At 40.9% G+C, this 17,410-nt stretch overlaps 1 protein-coding gene across 1 annotated transcript in view; it reads right to left on the bottom strand.

The window, feature by feature from the left end:
* TG (thyroglobulin) overlaps nt 1-17,410 on the bottom strand; it is a 200,145-nt gene that overhangs the window by 76,216 nt on the left and 106,519 nt on the right. The window contains exons 39-41 of the mRNA XM_067531578.1: nt 15,374-15,467; nt 7,826-7,985; nt 1,318-1,517 (exon numbers count right to left, since the gene is read on the bottom strand). Of these exons, the coding sequence (XP_067387679.1) occupies nt 1,318-1,517; nt 7,826-7,985; nt 15,374-15,467 (454 nt within the window). The remainder of the gene's footprint in view (nt 1-1,317; nt 1,518-7,825; nt 7,986-15,373; nt 15,468-17,410) is intronic.

Genomic DNA, 17,410 nt, shown 5'->3' with positions numbered 1-17,410 from the left:
TCCAAGCAAAGATATTAGCTCACCCACCTTGTCTCTCTGATTTAGTTAGATTGGCACAAGGCTCCATATAGACTCTTAATTTGATTTAAACCTCGATCATATCAATTAAGCTTAATTCAATTCCTTACCTCATTAAGCTAAATGGATTTTAGTCAGGTTTAAATAAAATAGTCCTCACAGAGTTTTACACTGGTTTAATTAAATCAGTTTTCAAATGAATTTGTTAAATCTGTTACAGAGCAGACATTCTCTGTGTGTTCTTGGGTGCATCTTTCAATATAGACAAGGCCTTTGTAATGTCATACCTCTCGACATGTGAAGGTCCAAATGTGGGATTTTGTGTGTCACAAAGACTCAAAATGAGGGGGACAAAAATGATTTAGACAGGAAAGTTAAAATGCTTCAAGAAATGTATTCATTTCATGAAAATAATTCTTCCTAGAACCTCGGTTTCATGGTTCTTCATTTTTGGAGTAACTAATTTTCATCCCCTCCCTCCCCCCCAAAAAAAAAACCAGTGAGAGGACACACTATTGATGTTGAACTTTGGGATTAAAATAAGTAATATTCCTAAAAATGAGTTAATTTGAAGAGGTATGAGTCAAGTCACTATTGAACTCTGCGTCATTAAATGAAAAAAACATTCAGTGCACTTTTAGGACTAGTACTATTTATTTGTTCACTTGGCCATTTGCAAATTCAATTATCCATTTTGTATGGAAATACTGCAGAAATTATATGTGCAAATCAAGTGCACAACTGCATATGTAAATCACCATTGTTAGTTTTAAGAGTTCATTTCAAGTTGAGGTTAACAAGGGACACTTCTTTTGCTGTGTAAAACGGTGCTACATGCAACCACAAAGACTAGCAACTTTCCTTTCTTTTAAATGAAAATTAGAATCTGAATCTGTCATGGGACTGGCAAAATACCTTCAAAGAGGCCGGATGTTTGGGAAATCAGCACTGTCGTCTAAAAACTGCTGACTAGCAATGATATTTGCAGAATGGAAACTATAAATTATGAACCAGTTCTATGTAGATACACATGAAAAACCACAGTGACAGGAATCAAAATGTCAGTTTGATTAAATCAGTCACTTAAATGGGTCTTACCGTGTATTTGTTTATAAAATGCCTAGCACAAGGGGACCCCAATCTCAACTGAGGCCGCTTGGTGCTATTATATAATACCTTTTAGTGAGGCTAGTGGTTGCACAAAATAAAACCAGCAAACATACTCCCTAATTCTGTTCACATTAATTCACATATTTTCTATTGGCATTCACTACTAAGATACAGAGAAATGGGACTCACCATCAGCAACACCCTCTTGAAGAGATCCGAATCTGCTGCACCTGCAAGTAGGTGGATGCTGGTAATGTCTGCCCCACTACGGTCAGCTGCTATTGAAATCTGTCTTGGGTCACCTCCAAAGCTAGCAATGTTCTTCTGCACCCATTGCAGAGCCGCCACCTGATCCAGAAGGCCCCAGTTTCCACGTGCCACACTAGAACCTGTTAGAAGAAATGGGAAGAGGGCAATTACGGCTCTGCAAGCAGACATGAAGTACATGTGAGATCCTTGAACGTTTAAGCATGGAATGTTACATTTTTACAATCAGTCCCACAGCTGGGACTTGATGGCACTGATATCACAGCTTATAAAACCAACCAAGCAAATGTTTTACTTCTCAGGGGTGCATAACCATTGTCTCTTGAGACCGAAGGATGCCTACTACTACTATCTTAGAGCACCTTCATCCATGGCAGTCACTGTATAGAGAATCTCCCTTAGAGCTGTCTCCCTTACAAGAGATAAAAAGAGACTATTTTCAGAGCTCTGTGCCTTATTCCTTAGGGGCTCAATTTAACCAATCATTAAAAATAATTGGAATCTTTCTATTGACATCAGTGGGATTTAGATCAGGCACTGAATGCAAGAATGAGTGCCCTGGAAACAGAAATCTACATCTACCAAACAGGTCTGGCACAGACAATGATCAACACGCGAGCTTCTCCATTTCAACCCCGGGGTGGGGGCATCTGTTCTATGACCTCATCCATGCTTAAAATTTAAGCTGTGTGAAACACACACACACACACCCTGAGAACCATAGCAATGGTGACCTATCCCTCAGCATAGATGCAGCTAGGTCAATGGAAGGATGCTCCCATTGAACTAGCTACCATCATCACTCTGGGGGGTGATGTTTCTACACTAACAGAAAAAACCCTACTATGCTGTCTATGCTACAGTGTTATGCCGGCATAGCTACTTGTAGTGTAGACATAGCCTAAGAGCTCTGCTGTACAACCATTACAACCAAGCCAGGGGACTTTGTGGTTATTCATTATTTGTTGGGCACTGACAATGTACTTGGCCCTGTACGTGACAAAGAAATCATATGTCGCGAAGAGCTAAGATCTGACAGACTCAGTTAAGGCAAGCTTCAGTGGAGGAGTGTCACAGGACACTTCTTCAGCTACCCATTTAGCAGCCTTGCCTAGCCTGCTTTCGTAGTCGCACAAAAGATGAAATCCTGGCTCTGCTGAAGTCAATGGGAGCTTCACCACTGACTTCAATGGGTTCAGAATTTCATACGTTCTCTGGCAACATTCTGGAGATGATTGGAAACAGCAGGCTAACAAACAACACACCACAAGAGCAGCAAAATACTGATGAAACTTTTCTTCAAAGCCTCCATGATGTATTAGTAGCATGTTCAACTCCACTCCCAGAGAATATTAATGAAAATGTAAGAGTTGTCAGTTTATACAAAATGAATCAAATTAATGGCTTTTCTGGCTACAGAGATTGACATGAGAAAGAAGATTTTGTTTAGTAACACCTCCACCACACCTCTCTTTTTTGGCAAATGGAAAAATCATGCATATTGTTCTGTTTTCATTTTATATCTGCCTTATGGGACTTTTCTGTCTCAATGAAATTGACCAAAGATCTACTATCCTTTATTAAAAAATAAAGTAAAGTACTACAGTATTTTCCAATTATAATCCAAAACATTACAATCTTAAACCAGAGATACTATAGCTCTGAGTGTACAATTACGGAAGGTTGTTTTTATAAAACAAGGAAAGGGCCGTTAAGCAAGTAGAGTAGCAATCTATCTATTATACAGTCATAATACGACAAGCTATTATACTATCTACAGACTGAGGCCAAGATTTTCTAAAGTGAGTGCCTAAAATTAGGCTCCTCATCCATATCTAGTTACCTAAATAAGGGGCTTCATCTTCAAAATGCTCAGCATCTGTAGCTCCCAATGAAGGTGTACTCTGAAGTATACCTACTTACATTCTTGTAGCATGTTTTCCTTCTGTACCCATCCTGTCCAGTCTCCTGCCATATAAATTACAACCCTCTGGATTCCCTTGCACCCCCTTACACTCTTATAACTAAAATACAATATGTATTTTAATACAGCAACTGATACCTCACGTCTGAATTTGACCTCATTACTGTTTGTCTGACATAACAATATGAATTTTATGACTCGCCACTCACACCCCTTTTGCAATAGAGAAAATCTGAGAACATTCAAATGTCATACATTCACCAGGACTGCCCAAAGCACAGCCAACTATTCAGCAGTGCCTGACAGTAACCTAATATTTTAAATTCTGGGTGGTTTTGGCATTGGTTTCCCAATGACGCCAATTTCTAAGAAACTGGAACTTAAAGCAATAAAAGCAGAAATAAGCAAATCTGTGTTAAGTATCAAAAAGGAATTGAAAATAATTGTTCATTGACTATTACTTTGATTCACAGTGGGCCATTTATATTTACCCATCTGTCTTCAAAGCCTTTCTATTCAAAATTAGAAAAGCTTTAAAAAGAAACAGAATAGCCATGAATAGCAACCTAGTTAAAAATATTTGTTTCTTCCATTGCCAGACCAAAATAATGTATCTTTAAAATAAGGATACATTAAAAAAACAGTGGGGAACAAATTGGTAATGGAATATGAAGCCCTCTGGTTTGTAGGTCAATAGTTCAAATCTGACCCAGGCCAATAATGATTGAAAGCTCTTATCTTGGAATAGCTCTCCTCCAGCATAGAGAAATGAGGCGCTTAGATACCACAGTTATGGTTGAAATATAAGAATCAGAATACAACAGAATTTTAGTGGTCTCAATGTAGTTCTTAAAGGTGTCTACACCACAACTATTGGTCCCTCTGCTAAGAATGACAAAGACTGAATGAGCATGGAGACAAAATTTTTTTGCCTATAGCCATGAACCCTCCAAATTGGGTTGAGAGACAATGGCAGAGCAATGGAAAAAGCTTTCACTGCCACAGCCTGTTGTATGGATGGAGATCATCAGTACCCAGAGTCGTCAATCCAACACAAACGTCACTCATTTTAAATATTGCTGCAAGTCTCATGAGAGCTCACCTAAGGAAGTGAAATCCATGTAAGGGCTTTAACCGCAGACAGACCTAGCCACTAGTGCAATGAAAAACAATACTGCAGAGGGGAAATGACCGGTTCCTTTTGGCTTGGCAAGAGTCAGAAGGGCTGTGGCATGTACTTCATGAACCAAAGAACTCAGGCAAAGGATTCATGCACTAACATTTACTGTGGTTAGACCAAAGACCTATGTCCACCAGGAATTATTTTTACTACTTTAGATGAGCCTGGATATAAATCTTATGAACAATCTATGCTGAGACAAAGAACACATTCTTGAGGACCACAGAAGCGTGAAAAGAAACAGGTGTCAGGACAAAGACAGTGACTTTAATTACTAAGGCTCTATTCCTGAGAATACTTACAAAGGGGCTTAACTTTAAGCATCTGAGTAAGCCCACTCTCTGGGACTTAAAGGTAAGCACTAACCTATTTTCATTGCCAAATCACACAACATGTAATGGATTGGATTTTTCAGATTTGTTCAGTTCTAACAACCTCAGGTGTTGTTTGTATCAGAAATGAGGAAAGTTGTTTTCTTAACAATATCTTTTTTTGCCTACATCGTGACATACCTACACACACAACAGTGCCCTTTCAATATGTACAGAAAAGCAGGTGTAACCCATATCGGTGTGTTTTCTACACTCAAAGCAACCACCATGCGTATATATTCATGACCCACCTAGCCCTAAAACAGTTCTGCCACATAAGAGAGTCAGGAATAACTGCAGAGCTAGCTAGAAAAAACAGCTTTTTTCTTGCAAAAAAACAAAAAAACAAAAACCCACTCTACCAGCTTTAACCCATTCATTCCTGGGTTTGCAATTCATGAAAAGCAAAAATCAAAGGATCCAGAAGTTGGTTTTGCTTGGAGAAGCAGGACCTTATTGTGTGGTGTTGATCTCTTTACATGGAGTTTTAATACTCTCATTTCTATATTTAGCCAGAATCAAGGTGCAATAGCCTGCCCCCGTTGAAGTTAATGGCAAAACTCCCATTGACAACAGGATTTTATTCAACAAGTATTTGAAAAGGAAAACCTCCCAGAAGTTTCTATTTCAGTTTGGTACGTGTGCTGGACAAAAGTTCTTACTGTATCTGAAGCAGCTTGGGCAGCCTTCGCTGTAATTTCCTGCTGCTATACAATAGAGCAAAGCACCTTAGGGAGTCTCCATTACGCTACAGAAAGGCAAAGGGCAACTACTAGCTGCAATGAATGTGTGAACTCTCCTCTCAGACTAGACCAAAGTGTGCCATTTTGGCCTCGGCCTGCATTGAGGGTGGTGAGGAGCTGCACCACCCCAGGGAAGACAGGATGTTTGTGCTCAAGGAGTTCCCCATTGTGCAGCAGTTCCTCCCTGGTCTGTGAAGCGTGGCCCCACCCACTCCCTGGCCCCTTTGGGCCCCCAGAAGTACACTGAGGAAGCATCCAAATTCTAATCCCAACTGGAATACAGGTGAAAAAGGCCTTGAAGTATTTGTCCCAGAACCGGGAATGACATCTGACCTTGGCATAATGCTACCATGCAATATTCAGCCCAGCTAGCTGACTCCTCTCAGGAAGAGACCTGGATGAGATGAGGGGGTTGAAGGAGGTTAGTGGCAGATGTGTGGGCAGTGCTGTGTAATGGAAGCTTCCGTAACGCCTATGTACCCTGTCTGGCTCTTGCCAACACTAAGTTTCAGTTTCATAAGCATCTGGTTCGCAGAAAACTAACAGTGATACTTTCCCCAGATGCAGCTCTTGCCTATCTAAATCACAAGGAGATTGCAGAGCTTGGCTCTTTTGTCGCTGAACTAAAAACAGGCATTGCTGTGGATGAGCTCCAAACAAACCCCACACCCTAGAAGGGAAATGACAAGCAACAACTGCAGCTGTAACCCCCCGCCATGCAAAACTCATTTGAGTCAGGCACACGCAAAGCTCAATCTCAGTATTATCAGAATTGTCATATGGCAAGGTGCAGTGGTCTTAACTAAGACAAAAGGAAAGAGTTAGCTCTGTGCTCAGATCTCCGCATGTGCACAGGATAGATTATTAATAAAGTAATAGTGGGGACTGATGGTCCAATGAAGAAATCCAGGAAACTCTATAAGGCCTACAGAAAGGACTCTGATGGGTATGTTATAAGACAAAAGATATAAACAGCATTCCAGTAGTCAGAGGAAAGAGGGGCCAGAACTCCACACTCAGTTGTTGAACTTCCTCCCCATATCTCTTTATCCACCCCCTATTTAAAGGCAAATAAAACATTCAGACAAATAAGGTGAAAGAAAAACATTTTGTAAGTGTTTAAAATGAATCTAAAAGACCTAATAAAAGCCAAGCCAAACAGCAGGCACCGGCACTGTGTTCATCAGACAGGCACAGGCAGTTGCAAACATGTATTTGCAAAAGTAGAATGGGTACTTTGGGTATACAAGGTATGCACCCGTTTTCTGGAAATATGGGCCAAAAAAAGCAATTTATTTATAGTCTTCAGGATCAGTGGGCATTGGGAAAATGGAAGCCCCCAGCATTACAGAGCATGATGTGGAAGGTGTGCTAACTTCCCAACTTGGAGTAATGAACCATGTGATTTTGCTGAAGTGTCTGGAAAGGAAAATGGTAACAACTTGAATCGATGGATCCCTCTCTGTCAGTAGATAACCTGGGTGACCTCTGTTGGTTCCATGAGGCATAGGCAGAGTGATAATAAGCGGTCTTTAATAAACCCTCAACTAGTCACTCAACGTTATAGTGGCAAACCCTATATAATCTGTATAAAACCCCAGGGGCTGATTTTCAGAGATGCTGAGCAACTATCCAACTACATCTTTAATCTTGCACAAAGTTTAATGAACTTATTGCCATAGCAGCCCCAAGAGGTAGGGAAGAACTGTCATTCCACAGGTGTGGAACAGAGGTACCGAGAGACTAAGCGACCAGCCCAGGGTCACACAGCAAGTCCGTAGCAGAGCAGGGAATTGAACCACAGTCATTCAAATCCCAGGCTAGCACCTTTGCCACAGGGCCATCAACTAGAATTAGAGTCAGACCGCACTTCCGGAAACCAGGCTCTAAGATTTAAAACCAGACCTGCTCCTTGGCGCATTTCCCTTTACAGACAAACATCCATGATCTTATCTGTAAATAAAATTGAAGCTGCTCTTTCGAGTGGGATGATTGCTTTTCTCCCCTTTTGGCTCAGGCTACTCTCATGTCCCTTTGACTTGACTGGATGTGTCTTCCAAAGATGACTGGATGTGTCTTCCAAAGATGACTGGATGTGTCTTCCAAAGATGGCCGCTTATGAAAAGGCAGAACTAACAAACGCTTTGGAAACAAACATTGCTGAATGTGATGTGCTTGCAGCTGATAGATTCATGGCAGCACACGGACTTACCAGTGCTAAGGAAGCCGAAGACTCCAACACGGTAACTTGCAGTTACAACGATGACATCGCTGATGGAAGCTAGGTATGACCCATCTATGATCGTCCTCCCTTTCTCACCCTCACCGCTTACACCATTGTGGAAGAACACCAGCACAGATCTGTTTCTGCCCTGTAATGATCACAGACAAATTAATGCAACAATGAGTCTGTCTGAGAAATGATACCAGCTGATATGGCCATAGACTCTTTCAGGTCATTGCTGTGAACCTGATTCCCCTCTCTGATGAAACAATCCAGGCAACTCAAAACTACCTGGCAGTGACACGGATGAGAGGAGAACTGCCTGTGTGGCAGCAGCCATAAGGTTAAATTCGGTTTGTTGACTGGTTACCAGTCCCTGCAATGGACTATGCGAAATTTAGCTGAATCCAGTTCTTTAACCTTCAGGTTTGTCTAAATGGGGATACTCATGAAAATTAATCTGAATTAACTAAAAATGTGAATTTAAAGTGGATTAGCTAAAATGTATTAAACCCTTTGATGGATTTTCTTTTCAGAATTCAAGTGGCCTTAATTCAATTTATCTTAATTAACTTCAGAAAAGTGAATTAAACTAAAACAAATTAAGGCCATTTTAATTCTGAATGAGTGTGTCTATAGAGGGGTTTAACACACTTAAATCATGACTTAAAGACTTCAAGTTACAGACAATTCACCATTTATTCTACTTTAAACCTGCAAGTGACCAATGCCCCATGCTGCAGAGGAAGGCGAAAAACCCCCAGGGTCTCAATCAATATCTGACCTGGGGGAAAAATCCTTCCTGGCCCCAAATATGGTGATCAGTTAGACCCTGAGCATGTGGGTGAGACCCATCAACCAGATACCTGGGAAAGAATTCTCTGTAGTAACTCAGAGCCCTCCCCAAGTAGTGTCCCATCACCGGCCACTGGCAATATTGCTGCTAGCAGTTGCAGTTCAGCTACATGCCATTGTAGGCAGTCTCATCATTTAATCTCCTCCATAAACTTATCAAGCTCAGTCTTGAATCCAGTTAGGTTCCCCCCCTCTCCCCCTCGTCCCGTCCCCTTGACAGGCTGTTCCAGAACTTCATTCCTCTGATGGTTAGAAACCTTCGCCTAATTTCCAGCCTAAACTTGTTGATGACCAGTTTATATCCATTTGTTCTTGTGTCCACATGGCACTTAAGTTAACTCCTCCCCCTCCCTGGTATTTATCCCTCTGATATATTTATAGAGAGCAATCATATCTCCTCTCAGCCTTCTTTTGGTTAGGTTAAACAAGCCAAGCTCTTTGAGTCTCCTCTCATAAGGCAGGTTTTCCATTCCACAGATCATCCTAGTAGCCCTTCTCTGCACCTGTTCCAGTTTGAATTCATCTTTCTTAAACATTGGAGACCAGAACTGAACACAGTATTCCAGATGAGGTCTCGCCAACGCCTTGTATAATGGTACTAACACTTCCCTGGGTCTACTGGAAACACCTCACCTGATGCATCCCAGGACTGCATTAGCCTTTTACACAACCACATCATATTGGCGGCTTATAGTCATCCTGCAATCAGCCAATGCACCCAGGTCTCTCTCCTACTCTGTCACATCCCACTGATAAATCCTCAGTTTATAGCAAAAAATATTGTTGTTAGTTACAGCCTAAGCGCATGACCTTGCACTTTGAACTATTACATTTCTTCCCATTTCTATTATTCCAGTTTTTCAGGTCATCCAGATCTTCTTGTGAGATATTCTGGTCCTCCTCCATATTGGCAATACCTCCCAACTTTGTGTCATCCTCAAATTTTATTAACACACTCCCGCTTTTTGTGCCAAGGTTATTAATAAAAATGTTAAATAAGATAGGTCCCAAGACTGATCTCTAAGAAACTCCACTAGTAACCTCCCTCCAGCCTGACTGTTCACCTTTCAGTATGAGATGTTGTAGTCTCCCCTTAACCAGTTCCTTATCCACCTTTCAATTCTCATTATTAATCCCCATCGTCTCCAATTTAAATAATAATTTCCCATGTGGAACTGTATCAAAGGCCTTACTGAAATCCAAGTAAATTAGATCATGTCTAAAAAAATTTTGTCTAAAATAATCAATTATCTTCTCAAAGAAGGAGATCAAGTTGGCCTGGCATGATCTATCTTTTGTAAAACCTTGTTGTATTTTATCCTAATTACCATTTACCTCTAGATCCTTAACTACTTTCCTCTTTCAAAATTTGTTCCAAGACCTTACATATCATTGAGGTCAAACTAACAGGCCTGCATTTTCCCAGATCAATTTTTTTCTCCTTTTTAAAAAATAGGAACTATATTAGCAATTCTCCAGTCATAGGGTATGATCCCTGAGTTTACAACTTCATTAAAAATCCTTGCTACTGGACTTGCAACTTCATGTGCCAATTCCTTCAATAGACTTGGATGGACATTAAACGGGCTCCCCGATTTAGTCTCATTAAGATGTTTGAGTTTGACTTTCAACTTGAATGTGATAATTTCTACTTCAATATCCTCATTTTCATTAGCCACCCTGCCACTACCCTAAGCTCCTCATTACCATCATTAAAATCTGAGACAATGTATTTGTTTAGATGTTGAGCCATGCCTAGATTATCTTTAATCTCCACCCCATCCTCAGTGCTTAGTGGTCCCACTTCTTCTTTCCTTGTTTTCTTTTTATTTATATGGCTATAAAACCTTTTACTATTGGTTTTAATCTCCTAAACAAGGTCCAACTCTGCTTGGCTTTTGGCAGTTCTCACTTTTTCCCTACACTTTCTCACCCCCACGAGGTGACTTTCCTTGGGGATTCATCCCATCTTCCATTCCTTGTAGGCTTTCCGTTTTCTCTTAATAACCTGTTTGAGATGCTTGGTCATCCAACTAGGTCTGCAACCCTTCCCTATGAATTTTTTCCCCTTGCTTGGGATGCAGGCTTCAGATAATTTCTGCAACTTTGACAAAGTAATTCCAAGTCTCTTCCACATTCCGTTCCTTGAGTCAGGTGCATACACTCTTTCCTCCCTTTGATTTGGAAGCTGTTGGCATTTTTCAAAGAAGGGCTGGTGGTCTGTACACCAGCATCAAAGCACATCTGGGATTAGTTTTTGTCTGGAACTAGATAACATTGGCCTCTGCTGCTGTCATTTTCTGGATGCAGTTAACGAAACATAATGATCCCATTTGCATTGGCAAAAGAGATGGCTGTGCATCTGTTTCCAGAAAACATGTGACCATCCGTGCAAGAGGAAAGCCATCACAGTAATGTCAGTTACCCGCAAAAATAAGAGGCCAGGAGCAAGTAATAAACTACCCTCAGTTTCCTCTAACTGTTCAGGGATGTTCCTGAGTTTTGCACTGAAAATGTGTTGCACCTTTCTATGGTGATGGGTAGTAGTATAAAGCTGTAAGGACCATAACTAGTCGCTTGCCTTCCACAGCTAGGCTCCAGCCATCACGCTAGGGCTAAGCCTTGAATGCTTTGGTTTTTGTGAAAAAAAGGAAGATACAAGGCATTTATGAAAGGCTTTCTGGAGTTCAGAAATGTTTTCAATTCTCCACTCCACTGCAAGGCATTTCAAAAGGTGCTTGGGCAGGAGCATTTTAACCCTTATCAAACCAGGATGCTTAAATCAAGTTTCCAGGATGTTTAGCACCCTGTAATAGGGTTGCACAAATAGGTGTGCACCACACTGACATCACAGTAAGGATGGAATGGTGAAGACTCTTCCATGAAGGGTTCACAGCCAACATTAACCCATCCTTCAACTTTTTATTTAGTTCAGCAATGTTACTATCCCTCTGCTTGAGCTGCATTAGGCAACCCAACCCAAAACCCAGCCCCGACATCCCCTGACAGGTGGGGATGGTTACTGGTGGGAAAAGGAGCTCAGAAATGCTAGTTGTAGGTGCAAGTTTATGTGATGCACATAGCTTTGCAACCAAAGGAGATGATCACATTCTGCTTTCTGGGTAGTGAAGCTTTAAATGTTAGATTCCCTTCCAAGTTACAGGAGACAGCTCCCATTTTGTGTTTCACTTTAGATGCAGAATGTTACCGTGAAAGCCACTGGGCTTTGTCTCTCTCCAGGGGACTTCATATTTGCCATTTGCTGTTGTTATTTTAAGTTAATCAAGACTGAAACTATCTGCTATTGCCCTTTGCATGTGGGTCAAAACAACAGTTTACCACAATAAGGAACAGGAAATTGCCATTCTGTGCAATATTATGCTGTTCCCACTTTCTGCTGTAAAAATACAGGGCCTGGTTTTCCTCTCATTTACACCAAATTTACCCACTGACTTCAATGAAGCTACTTCTGATTTGCACCCATATGAGCAAAAGGAGTATTAGGCCCACAGACTCTCCAAGAAAAAAAAAAGCCCATTTGGCTAGCCAGGGTTGTTGTAAACACAATGCTCTCAAATAAGCCTCTGCTCTTCTAAAACCAGTAGCTAAAGGGAGTTGGCAAGTTGCCCAAGCTGATAATCTGAAGTGTTTATTAAGCAATGACTTTACATGGAAAGTAGATAACAATCTGGTGTTGCAGACAGAAAACAGATTGTTGGCCATTTCTAAAAGATACATGCAGTTGCACTCCAGTAGCACATATAATATTGCATGCAGAAATGCATGTTTGTACATTAGGCACATTCCTATTTTAGTACCCTATGTCCTCCAGTCCCAGTTTAATCTCTTGTTAAAAGCTTGGCTAGAATACTGCATCCAGTATGAAGATTGTTTTGTGGGTTTTTTTTTACTTTTTATATAGAGGAACTTAAAATTTTCAGTTGACAGTTTGTCTTAGTGCAGGGAGTCCACACTCATTTTTGGAGTGAAACACTTTTGTGATCCATGGGCTGAGACATCAATTTAGCACTGCTAAATACTCTCAATCCAGAGCAGACCTCCCACCCGCCGACATTAGTGGGAGGTTTGCACAAAGATCAAGGGTAGATGATGGCCTGTATGTAATAACTAAAATGTTAGTCATCATTACCATTAGTTGTGTTGCATTCAGTATCATCCATGGGAAAACATTCTCGTTTTTAGGGACACTGCTATTTCTGCCCTTGGTTTCCTTCCTTCCCCTTCCTCTTTTCTCTCTTCCTTTCTCTTTGGCTGGCTCTACATTGCAACATTTTGTTGGCACAGTTGATCAAGGATGTGAAAAAACCACACTGCCTCACTGACATAGATATGCCAGCAAAAGCCCGAGTTCAGACACAAAAGAAAAGAGTGCATCTCTCACTGGCAGAACTAATACTGCTCAGGGAGGTGGTGCTACTATTCTGGCAGAAAACTTTCTGTCGACACACGCTATGTCTACACTAAAAGGCTATGCCAGGATAGTTATCCTGGCATAGCAGTTGTTACAGATCCAGCAATTCCCTGCAGTATCGTTAGGAGATCTTATTGCATTAAGTTTATGTATCATTGTGGGCCAGGGGTTGTATGTAATTCCACGAGGGAAGGTGACCACAGATATCCAGGAATTAGAAACAGTTGGGGGAGGCTAAGGGGGGTGATTAGGTAAATTGACTCAGGTTGTAACGCCTCCAGAGAAGTACAACCACCTGGACAGGCTCCCATGTACTGGTTCAAACTGGATTCTCCAGAGACCAAAAGAAAAAGAAAGGACTTTTGGATAAATAGCCTGAGTTTAAACTGGCTCGGATTCTTCCTCCTGATCCAGAAAATGGATAGGATCAGCTGTCCAAGGGGGGCCTCAAATCCTTAGGGACTGACAATTGCTGGAACCCAAGACTGGACTTAGCGCGACCTCTGGAAAGCATTTCAGTATACACATTGGTTCTTTTATTGATTTTACTATGTTTTTTTCTGTAATGCTTTTAAGAATAAATATGGTTGCTTAGAAAGGGCTGGATAGTAACTTATATTTTCTGGCAATTATACTGTTTATGGCCTCTGAAGAGAGAGCAAAGTGCAGCTGCTGGCCTGTTGAGGAAGTCTGGCTTGCCGGTCATGTCACAGTGTAAGGAGGGAACTGTGGAGACTGGAAAAACCTCAATCAAGAGAAAGAGGGAAATCCAAAGAAAGATGATGGCTGAGGATCTGGGAACCTAGAGTGGTGGATCACAATGGGGAAATACAGACACAGTTGCCCAGAACTATGACAACTTTATCATTGGGGTAGTATAGACCAGTCCTCTGTGTATGTCCTCCTCTCGGCCCATTTGCATTTCCTGCTCTGCAGACACATTCAGATAAAGTTTAGCCAAAGCACAAACAAGTATACTGTAGGCAAGAGTCTTGCACTGGCAAGAGACTGGACTAGTTGATTTATCATTGCTAAGGCTTCTCTAGCTCTTATTTCTACGTCGCTATGGCACTTTAAACACTTCTGCTTATTGTGGTGAAAAGCATTTTCAAATGATACAACTGTGATGCTAGCAGACCAGATACGAAACCCCAGGTCTTACTGAATACTGACAAATGCATAGATGAAAGCCAGTCTGGCGTACCTTTGGGTTAGTATAGTTTAAAATTTAAATGGATATTAATGTTATAACCATGTGTTTAGTGTTCATACTTTATTCAATGCTTGCAGGATGCTGCATGTATTAATCCTACTTCTAATCTCTGTATCCCATGCTATCAAATAATACTTAAGTGTTTGCTCTAGAACTGTAAAATTAGAGTTTCAGAGCGAACATGCAGCAATCTTCATCTAATGCAAAATGCTGGATTCCTACTGAAGGTGTGATCTCCTGCCCATCAGGAGGGACTACTGAATCCAAATGGGACACTACAGAACAAAGACTTTGTCAATTGCTGCCCCCCCCAAGAAATTGCATGCAGAAGTGCTCATCCAATTAGCTTGGACTCTCGGGAGATGGAGATAAAAATCCCTGACCAGAAAGAATTAGGGTCTTTTTATGGTGTTTGTATTCTAAGGGTTAAAGATTCCTAAACATAGGCAAGAGATCCCCAGGACTATCTTAGGTTAGCCGTAATGCACATATAAGAGCTGGCGTATTTCAGCAGCTCTGTCTCCACTGGAAACCAACTTCTGCAACTCATTTGCATGTGTATGTTTATCTGTTTTAACCTTGTAAATAGCGCTCTTATTTCTTTCTCCTATTTAATAAACCTTTAGTTAGTTTATTACAGGACTGATTACAAGCATTGTCTTTGATGTGAGATCTAAAGTGCAAATTGACCTGCAGTAAGTGACTGGTCCTTTGGGGCTGGAAGTAACCTGAATATTTTGTGATCTCTGGTGTAAAATGACCACCCATCACAGAGTCAGCTTGTCTGTGTGGCAAGATAGATCAGAATGCCCAAGGTGACTGCCTATGACTCCATGTTAAGGCTGTATAATGCCTGAGGAGTTTACACCTGTTACTTGGTTGGTGAAATCTAATTATAGAACTCACAACCAGTTTGGGGCTTGCGCACAGCTTTTTAGCAGTCTGCCCCTGAGGCTGGTATTCTCTCCCGTGAGCCACTGCAGACAGCATGACAACAACATTTTGCTACACCATGTTCTAGTAATTCAATACTTACAGTGCTGGCAGGCACAAACACATTCAGGTACAAGCAGTCTTCACTGACAGGAGAAGACTGAAGCACTCCATCTCCAGGTTGCCAACAACTAGCCCTAAAGATACAGTCTGTGTTAATTTTGGCTGACAAACTAGCATTATTTTTGTACCATTGTAGATCAATTTATTTTGAGCTGAAGTTCAATAAAACAATTTTAACACTTCTGTAAAATCTTTATATCTCTGGATCTCAAACACATTCCTAGCATTCATGTAACAATCCCCCTGTGAGGTAAATAAAGGATATGTTTGTTTATTTAGATTTAGAATAACAAAATGATGTCTATCCAATGTGATAGGTGCCTAACAAATCATTAACAATGCAATAAATACAACAAAATCCCAGCAGCATTTAACCTGTTCTTTTAACAGAACTCAATCAGCCAGACATCTGCAGACACTGCTTTCCATCCTTCGTCATCATAGAAAGCATCCTCCCAGCCCTCTCTAAAAACCATATCAAACAAACGTCTTATGCAGTGGGCTATTTTGGACTCAGAGGATCCCACATACTGAAATGCAGCTACATCTGTACTGTTTAACCCTTTATGGAAAAGGTTTATAAATTTAATAAGGATGGAACTGACAGGGTTCTAAAGAAACTACCTAAAAACCTGCAGAGTTAGCTCTACTTTTTTTTAAATTGTCCAACAGAAATTGATATCAGGGATAGAATTATCAATTAAATTCTTCAGGTTGGTTCAACTATATTATATTATATCAACTATTATAGAAAAATCACCATATTTTGTTAAATTCTACAGAGTTTTTCCATAAGGGAGCTGTGTAGCACAACAATGCCATGCAACGGTTTAAAACAGAAAGCGAAGAAGCACATTGAATGGAAATTGCAGGGGAAAATCTTGGAGGGGGGCAAAATACTCATTCCTCAAGTAAGAATCTGAGCAGGACACAACACCAATGAATGTATTCATGATAAATGCCCTGGGGATTTTTAACAATCACAAATAATCAGAGCCTCATGTTTACATCTCATCAAAAAGATGGCACCTTCATCACCAGAATTCCCCTAACAACACGCAAGGGAAGTTGTTCAAGGCTGACTCAGAGGAAACAGTGCCACCTTCTGGCACCACAGGTGCTTCAGCAACCTGAGGTCTCTTAGAGATCTCTTTATCCAAGTATTGACCCAGCCCAACCCTGACAATAAATATATATGGAAAACTGTCTCTCATATTCGGAATGATGGGCTGCTATTTTGATTTTTTTTTATAAAGAGAAAAAATATATTGTGCTATAATGCTGTATGGTCCTGAATATTATAATGATCTGCATTCATTACATACACCAGGAGTTCCGGAAGTTTAAGATCTGAGTGATTCTCCAAGGCACTCCTCCTTGAATCTTACAATTCCTAACAGTACTTTGGATCTTCAACAAGTAATAAAAAGATAAAGGCTGAGATTTTCAAAGTCACCTATGGGATCTGGACATCCAATTCCCATTAAAATTAATGGGAACTAGGCGCCCAAGCTCCCTAAATGGCTTTGAAAATCTCAGCCAAATTCTTCACACTGAGGCAAGACACAATTTTCAGAAGGCAGTGGCAGAGGCAGACAGCTCTCACCAAAGATGTATTGCAGATGACTGTACACAGCTTGTTGCGTGCAGTCACAAAGAATTGATGCTGTATATGTTACTGCAAGGGTTTGTGTATATCAACTGTACATCATTGCGCAGCTGAATAAACAAGCTGCATCTCATCAGATCCCTCCTGCATATGTCAAGCTGCGTGGCTAATGTGGTTATGTTGCTGACACCAACATGACTCAGGTGCATGCTGCAGCACAAGGCCACCGAAGACCAAGCACTTTCAACCACCCAAGAAAAGAGTCTCTGGTTGTATTCACTTCTTGAGTGTGTTATTAGAAAGCCCTTGACAACATAGATCCCAAGTACTGGGGCTATTACTTATCCCCCAATATGGCTGGGACAGGTCTGCTCTTGATTACTAGCATCACTGGTCTTGGTCAATAGT

This window comes from Emydura macquarii, unplaced genomic scaffold, assembly GCF_026122565.2.
Source record: "Emydura macquarii macquarii isolate MOO-44397 ecotype Brisbane River unplaced genomic scaffold, CSIRO-AGI_Emac_v2 contig_369, whole genome shotgun sequence".
In the NCBI taxonomy this organism is placed as follows: domain Eukaryota; kingdom Metazoa; phylum Chordata; order Testudines; family Chelidae; genus Emydura; species Emydura macquarii.
The sequence above is the reverse complement of the archived record's forward strand: the minus strand, read 5'-3'. Positions and strand labels throughout refer to the sequence as shown.